The 8,655-nt window shown below is 42.7% G+C and overlaps 1 protein-coding gene across 4 annotated transcripts in view; it reads right to left on the reverse strand.

Annotated features, from left to right (window-relative positions):
- Positions 1 to 1,592: 1,592 nt before the first annotated feature.
- Lyrm1 (LYR motif containing 1) overlaps positions 1,593 to 8,655 on the reverse strand; it is a 21,589-nt gene continuing 14,526 nt past the window's right edge. For all 4 annotated transcript variants that reach the window (XM_050143314.1, XM_050143312.1, XM_050143311.1 and 1 more), the window contains exons 2-4: positions 8,343 to 8,533; positions 4,346 to 4,438; positions 1,593 to 2,696 (exon numbers count right to left, since the gene is read on the reverse strand). In XM_050143314.1, the coding sequence (XP_049999271.1) occupies positions 2,580 to 2,696; positions 4,346 to 4,438; positions 8,343 to 8,501 (369 nt within the window). In that variant the 5' untranslated portion in view covers positions 8,502 to 8,533 and the 3' untranslated portion in view covers positions 1,593 to 2,579. The remainder of the gene's footprint in view (positions 2,697 to 4,345; positions 4,439 to 8,342; positions 8,534 to 8,655) is intronic.

Below are 8,655 nucleotides of genomic sequence, written 5' to 3' on the forward strand. Positions count from 1 at the left end.
TCTTCCCACCTCAAAAGGAACATCTTTCCACTTCAAATTATTTAATTAAGAAAAATCCCTCAGCTAGGTATGGTGGTCCATGCCTTTAATCCTAGCACTTGGGACATAGAGCCAGGCAGATCTGAGTTCCAGGCTGGCCTGCTTTACAGAGTGAGTTCTAGGACAGCCAGGGTGACATAAACCCTGTCTTAAATAAATAAATGAAAAAGAAAACTGCCTCACGGGTACCCAGATGCTTGGGTGTCGTTCATTCCAGATGTGGTCAAACTGACATCAAGAATGGCCCTCAGACCTGATCGCCAGGCTAGTCCTTGACCTTAGGATTTTTTAGCTACTGAGCAGTTACATTCAGTTCTCTTAGTGACAGGAAAGAATTTCATTGAAGGCGGGGACATAGGGAGGTAGTTTCTGGCTTTTGGAGACAGAATACAAGAAGTTAATGAACTTGGAGAGAAAGTGGGGGAAATGATATTGAGAGGAAGACATATAAGCTGGGCATGGTAGTGCACACCTGTAATCCTAGCATTTAAGACAGGCATGAAAACCTTGAGTTCAGTCAAGGGCAGCCTGGGCCACAAAATGAACCTACCTCATATTCCATCCATCCATCCATCCATCCATCCATCCATCCATCCATCCATCCAAACATGTTATATAGTTTGACAGCAAATTGATTTTTTTTTCAAGGTGCATCAGATGAGTCTGAGCCCTTTGTTGTTGTTTTTATTGAGCTGTACATTTTTCTCTGGGCCCCTCCCTTCCTTCCCCCTCCCCTTCTACCCTTTCCCATGATCCCACTTTACTCAGGAGATCTTGTCTTTTTCTACTTCCTATGTAGATTAGAGAAAAACTGATGTTTTATGTAATTGTATACACAACTTTGTAAAAGAAGCTAGATATAAAAAAAATCACATTAAACCTTCCTGTCATGTAAAAGGTTCTCAAAGGTTGGCATAGCAATTAAGCAGTCTTCCACTGAGAAAAAGGTTGGTGGGAAGGATAATTCCTAATGGTCAGTAGAGTAAGGCAAAAATGCACATAGTCAAAATCACTTTGTCTCCTTGAGTCACTTGGAAAGGGCACATGATGGAGACGGGCAAGCTGGGTCTCACTTGGTTCAGCACACCCAGTTTCTTCTGATGTCCCACTGGCTGATTACCACATGAAGTTGAATTGCTTGAGTTTATATACCCCTTCTTCATGGGAGATACTTCAACATTAAGTCATTCTCCATCGGCGCAATGCTTTTACACTGAGACTTGCTGGAAGAAGTGGAAGCAAAGAGATGGCAGATAGCTTTCTTCCAGTTCAAGCTAGTCTGGGCTATGTCCTCAGAACAGCCAATATGCCCGCTGACACACTGACATTTCTTCCCTCGCCAAGGCCTATCACTGTATTTGTGTTGAATGTGCACATACTATTTATTACTTCACTGACGGACACAGTATACAATTTGTTCTCCCTTCTATTGCTAATCCCTGAAGTACGTTCCTTGAACACAAGAAGGATGCTTCTCCTCACACGAGGCACAGCCCTTCTGCTGTTTCTAAGGGTCACAAGCCCATTACAGAAAACAACACAAAGAGGCCAAATAAGTAGACATTTATCTTTATTAGTGAGGTCCACTCTCTGCTGGTGTGCAAACAGCGTGCTGTGAACTCCCACCCGACTCCACACATGCTCTCTGTCCCATTTCTGTCTGGATATAACCTGGAAGTCAGCTGGACCTTGTGCTTTTAAATTAGGTTAAAGTAGAATAGAAGAAATGCAGGATAAATATCAAGGAAGCTTTTAGATCCTCAGTGCATTTTAAGTGATCCCACTTAAGACAGGGTAAACAGAACTAAGGCAGGTAGTTCCAATATCAACAGGGAGAAGGGTGCCACACCATATTTCCATTAAAAAAACCACATGATCATGTAATTCCAGCACTCGAGAAGCTGAAGCAGGAGGAACAACACAAGTTCATCACCAGTCTGGTCTACATAGAGAATTCTAGCCCAGCAAGTGTTACATTGAAAAACCCTGTCTCAAACACCCCCCCTACAAAAAAAAAAAAAAAACCCAAAACAAAACAAAGTATGATCAATCCAAAGCTGTCCTTTCTAATGGGGTATATATGGAAATTACAAGAATCAGGTGACCACAAGATGCCTATACAGAAATCACTTTTAAGCATACGAATAACTTGTGGATAAACCTCTAAGTATTTTGGGAGCAACAGAGTTTGGTAGCCGTGTGAATCTGCAGCAACGAGTTGACCCCTTTTGATCAGTTGATGTGTGTTGAATGGCGGTCCCAGCACCTGCCTTCAGCCTTCCTCCACAAGCCTTAGACTTGTTCCCAAGGATGACTTTGGTGAAGACATAAGGTCCATGACCTCTAGAGGCAATGTCATTGGCTTAGGCAGCAGCAAGGCCACCAAATATCCTAGGGATGCTCACATGTCATGGGTGAGGACCAACTCTGGAGGTCTAAAGGAAGTGTTGGTTTTGCTTCCAATCAAGAAGGGCATGTTGCCTGATTTACATTCAAAACCAAGTCCCCTCACCATTCTCAAAAGCCAATTGTCGTTTCCATTAGGAAATTTCGTCGTGAGACTGCAGATACACTGGTTTGGAAAGTTTTCTCAGTTTCTCTTGGGTTTGTAGTCTCCGGCCTCGTAGTGGGGTGAGTCCCATTGGAGGCAGATGAATCTGAGTGAGAATAATGACATGAAGAATCATAATTATTAGTGCAGCTTATATTCATCGATGATTTACTGTTTCTAAGTGCTAAATCTACCACAGACTCAATGTTTATATTTCTGCATCCATTGATCTATCCTTATGATAATTTCTTAAGGAATTATAATTTTTTTTTGAGACAGGGGTTAGCCCTGGCTGCCTGGCTGTCCTGGAACTTGCTCTGTAGACCAGGCTGGCCTTGCACTCCCAGATATCTGCCTGCCTCTGCCTCTCGAATGTTAGGATGAAAGATATGCACCACCTGTAATTCCTGGCTAGGAATTACAATTTTTATAGCTGGAAAAAAATGGAGGCTTAGAGAAATTAAATACTGACTTGTTCAGGGTTATACATTAAGTGATGGACCTGGATCTGAAGCCAGAATCTAATTTAGAGTTTATTCTCATCTATGCCATTGTGCCTGGACAGAAGAAAAGAACTACAGATCCATTCAGCAAAAGGGCATCCAAAAAAAAAAAAAAAAAAAAAACACAGACGAACAAAGCTGCTTGCCTACTATGCTGTACAGTGCATGATAGACATTGGTGCCAACTCAAATGCCCATGGAGGTAGAAAGTTACTTACATTATGGCTGTGACAGCTAATTTTATAAGTAAATCTGATTGACCCCCAGTAAGAATCATTTCTGGGTATATGTGTGAGGGTATTTCCAGATAAGATCAGTATATGAATTCTTGGATTCAACCCACTGCCCTCTCCAATGTGGAGGGGCATCCTCTGTTCTAGTAGGGCTTGAAAAGTAAAAAGGCAAAGGATAAATTCACTTCTTTTGCTTCTTGCTCACCTTCTTTGAGCACTGAGACACCCAATCTTCCCCTCCTCCACAGACTTCTACCATCAGCCCCTTTGGTTCTTAGGCTTTCAGGCTCAGACTGACTTGTGCCACTGGAGTTCTCCTGGATCTTAAGCCTTCATAACTGTATGAGCCAATTCCTTACAAGAAACAGTCTTTATATATCCAGACTTGTAAAGCCTGTCTGTCTATCTCTATTCACCATCTGCCCACCCACCCTCTCACCCTATTCTTCCATCCATCCATCCATCCATCCATCCATCCATCCATCCATCCATCCACCCACCCATCTATCCGTATGCATCTTCTGCTCTCCTTCCTATTAGTTCTATTTCTCCAAGGAACCCTGACTTGTACAATGATGGCACATTCTTTTTGGTTTTTCGAGACAGGGTTTCTGTCCTGGTCTTCTTATAGACCAGGCTGGCCTTGAACTCACAGAGATCCACCTGCCTCTGCCTCTCAAGTGCTACCACTGCCCAGCATTGTTTACTTTTTTAACATTTTAAAAGCTTACCTTTTATAATAAGGAAAATAAAAGTATTTCATAAAAATGAGTAAAGGCCCAAGTAAAGCTTTATAAACATGCACTGGTTTTCCCTTCCGACTAGTGGGAAGCTGCACAAGAAGAGACCAGATGTTCACTGGCATAGTGATTTGATACAAGGATAACTGACTTCCAACATGCTTCCTACAGTGGGTCTCAGCTCCTCATCAAGTATTAGCCCTCATGGTATCCATTCTTAGAAATAACTGGGTTGACAAGGGTAAGTGTCCAGCACCTGTTCACTGCAGCCATACTTACTGGCCTTGGATACGGAATCTGGTAATGCAGTCCAATCTCAATCCTGGCTGTGCACTCATCTATACACTGCTTAATCAGGTCCGGGTCCGTGAGCTATTTAAGGGAAACGTAAATGAGGCATTTAGTATCTTCATAATAGTATATAAAATATAGTACAGATTTTCTTAAACTTTTCAATTCACTACCCAGGAAACTCAATATTGGTAAATAAAATTCTCTCCTATTCTTATCTTCCAGTTAACCTCCTTATGTGCCCCTCTAAAGTTAATCTATGAATATATAAACCCAAATACAGAGAATTAGTCTTCTAAAATTATTTCTCATATTATTATTTTGTGTGTATAGTGGGGGTGTGCATGTGCCATAGAGCACATACTATGGTGCTTATGGAGTTGGTTTTCTCCTGCCTTTCGGTGGGTTCTAGGGATGGAACTCACTTGTCAGGCCTCTGTGCTCAACACCTTTACCCAATGAGCTATCTCACTGGCCCTAGGTTTCTCTTATGCAGATATCTTAATCTCTAAATTTTGCTTTTTCATTAACATAGCTTGGAGCTCTTTGGGTATTCAGACATCAAGAGCCACTCTTCCCGAAGACTATCAGAACTCCAACATAAGGCTTTATTATAATTTAACCACTTTGCTAGTGATGGGCATCCCAGCTACTTCCAGCCTTTTGCTACCATAAACAATTGCGCTACACATCTTTATGCAGTTTTTTGCTCACATACCAATGTATCTAAGATGAATTCTCACAGCGAGAATGCTAAGACAAAGAGACTATATAGGTTCATGCATGTTTCATTCTCACAATATTCCCAAGTTACTGTCTATAGTTGACACCAATTTATGACCCCACTAACAATCTGCAAATTTACACCCACACCAACACCGAACAAGAGAGTTACACCCTCCCAACACTGACTTTCTAAAGTAGTGGTTCTCAATCTGTAGGTTGTGACCCTCTTGGGGGCACCACATATCAGATATTTATAATAAATAATAATAGCAAAATTATAAAGTAACAACAAAATAATTTTATGGTTGGGGTCAGCACAATATGAAGAAAAGGGTCACAGCATTGGGAAGGTTGAGAACCACTACTCTGAAGGAACCTGGCTTTTCAGCAAGAGTAAGACACCGGAGAATGATTTAAGTGGGAAAAGGGGAGTTTTATAATCTTAAATCAGTCAAATTGTGATAATGTACTTTCAAGTAAAAGAGCAAGATGTTTATTTGTGTGTGGGGGGGGTGGACACAAAAAACAAAACCCAGAAAGCCAAATCATGGAAAGAGAGAAACTTTCATTCAGGAGATATAAAAAAAAAAAAATCAGTACACAGATCTTCTATGTTTGTGAGATTGCTTCAAGGCAGTGCCAGAATTGCATCAGCCTCAGATGACACCCAATGTGAAGTCTGCGCCCATGTGGCTTGGAAATTCCAAGGGAGTTCTTGTCTCTGGGTGCTTGGAGTTCCAGGAACAGCAGCACAGAGAACTTAGCTGAGTCCCTTAGGGCAGAGGCTTAACTCTCTGACCTCTGTGGCCTCAGCAGCTATGCCCACACTGGGATGGATAGTTATGTTGCCATTGGTCTGCTGGGATTCAGAGCAATTAATAAGATACCTTTGGATTATTAAACTTTTAGTGCAACCAGGGTTGTTATAAACTGTTTATGTCTACAGGAGGAACTGGGCGCAGTGGGGTGGGGGGAGGTGGAGAGAAAAGCCCTCTGACAAAGCTGTGGCTAAAGCAGCTGGGCTTCTAGAACTCCAGCTATCATCAAATGAGCTTGGGCTAGAGTTCCTCAAGTTCAGCCGCTCACGGGCTACTGCATGATGTTGTGACATGTACACACCACCCTCTGTCCCATCCTGGGCCAGTCCAGGTTGAAGCTCAAGGATGATTTTGAAATAAATGAAACCTAGTCTTGAGTACTCTTCAGACAGCTGTGCCTGCACAGGTTTACTGGGTACATGCCACAGTATTCCCAGCACCAGGGTAGACACATGGAGTGCTCTCTAACTTCAGTTATCAAAGACACTATCTGAGCATAACAACTCTAGTACATGACGCCGAGAAAAAGGCCTGGTGGAAGCTAGGCAGGTGGCACATGCCTGTAATTTCAACACTCAGAGACAGAGGCAAGAGGATTTTGAGTTTAAAAACAGTGACTTCTGGATATGCCAGGCCTGTGGCACTCCTGAGCTCACTGCAGCTGTCCTTGCCTGTGTAAGACCTAAACCAGATCAAGCCAGTCAACATTCCAACATAGATGGGAGGGGTGCTCACAAGGCCCTGCCCCTAGCTGAGGAGCTATTGGCAGGTTTCTACCAGACAGTGAGTCAGTTCTCTTTAAGAGTGTGACCCAGGCAGGTCAGCTCTACACCCGCAAGTACTTGGGCAGCACAAAAAAAAAAAAAAAAAAAAAAAAGCCATGAAGTTGGGGTGGGTAAGGTCAATCTGGGAAAAGTTAGGGGCGGATATTGTCAACATACATTGTGTACACGTACGGAAATTTTAAAGGTCGGGTGTGGCAGTGCACACACCTTTAATCACAGCACTAGGAGAAGAGACTAATTGGATCTCCCTGAGTCGCAGGGTAGTTGTGGCTACATAGAGAGTCTATATACGATTTAATAAAAATATATTAAAACACTAAAAACAAAACAATAAAGCATGGAAGCTTCAGGTCTTCCTAGAAGAAAAAGTGCTTTATATTATGAGTGCTTCTTTGGTGGTGTTTGTCTTCATTTTAATTCCACTCTTTTCATCTAACCGAAATCTCTCTGAGGGACCTTATTTTGATTATTAATATTTTTATATATCCCAAATGTCTAATTTAGTGTTTGGCACTTGGTGGGATACTTGAATGAGGACTAAGAACCAAGGGTTTCAGAGGGGCAGCAGGTGGAAAGGTAAGGGGAGGTAGGTAGGAGGCAGGGCTTGTAAGTGGATCACTAGGCCCAGGTGAGCTCCTTTAGGTGGGTGGTCAGAAACGAAGCCTGGGCCAGGCCTGGTGGCGCAAGCCTTTAATCCCAGCACTAGAAGGCAGAGGGGAATCTCTTTGAGTTTAAGGACAGCCCCGGCTACATAATGAGTTCCAGGACGTCCAGTGCTAATCAGACCCTGTTTCAAAAGAACAAAAACAAAACACACACGAAAGAAAGAAAGAAAGAAAGAAAGAAAGAAAGAAAGAAAGAAAGAAAGAAAGAAAGAAAGAAAGAAAGAAAGAAGAGAAAGAAGAGAAAGACAAGGAAAAAAAGAAAGAAAAGGAAATAGCCAAGTCCAGGAATTCAAAAGTGGCTTCAGCACAGAGGCTGCCCTTTCGTTGGCAAGAGGTGGTGTGGAGAAAACACAACCAGAAAGACAGAGGATACAGGAGAGAAAGGCCGCAAGACTAGATTGTTTGGAAGGCATCAAGCAGAAGTGGGCAAAGAGGAGCCAGGTACTTACGGTTACCTTCCCATCCTTAGTGCCAGGCAGTTTTCCCAAGGGGATAGCGGCCAGTGCTGGATGGTTTGACAGGATGAATCCTAACCAGCTGGCTGGTGTCTGGGTATTTGGTTGTGTTAAGTAGGTAGTAGAAGCCCTATTTTCTGTGGTACCACTCTGTTGGCCACAAAGAGTTCATAGCTAAGTTACGGAAGGAGCCCATGTCTTTTTCCATATTATAAATGGGTTTATAATCAGAAGGCTTTGATTGGTTTATAAATTGAGAAAAAAGCATTTTACTGCAAACCACCCCTGGGAGTGGCTGGCCATCGGTATGTGAGGAACAGCTTTCACTGGCATGACTTCTGTCACCTGGCTCACAGGGTTTTCAGAGGATGCTAAGCCATTTACCGGCTGAACTGGCAAGCCCACCCAAGCTATAGGCTGGACCCTGCCCAGCTCCAAGAGTTGGATGGGTCTTCTTCAGTTAAGGTAGGAAAGAAATGAACAAATACTACAAGAAGGGTCTCTACTCTTACCATCTCCAGATGGGGCCTACTTACATTCTTGTTTTTCTGGAACAGTGTTCTGGCTTCATTTAGTATGTACTGTTTTTCTTTGATGGTGTCTTCCATCTGCCCTGATGCTGCCTGCCATTTCCGTGCAAGCCTGAAAACGCTTCGGTAGAGGCCAAGGACTTCTTGTCGTGTCGCTGTTGTCATCTCCAGACCCACCGGAACAGGAGGGGGAAAATCTACATACAAATGCAGTTTGATAGTGGGCAGCCAGGCAGATGTACAGGTTTTTGAATGAAGTTTTTTTTTTTTTTTTTTTTTTTTTTTTTTTTTTTTTTTTTTTTTTTTTTTTTTGTTGGTG

The sequence above is a fragment of the Alexandromys fortis genome, unplaced genomic scaffold, assembly GCF_014885135.2.
Source record: "Alexandromys fortis isolate MF-2015 unplaced genomic scaffold, M_Fortis_MF-2015_v1.1 scaffold_45, whole genome shotgun sequence".
In the NCBI taxonomy this organism is placed as follows: domain Eukaryota; kingdom Metazoa; phylum Chordata; class Mammalia; order Rodentia; family Cricetidae; genus Alexandromys; species Alexandromys fortis.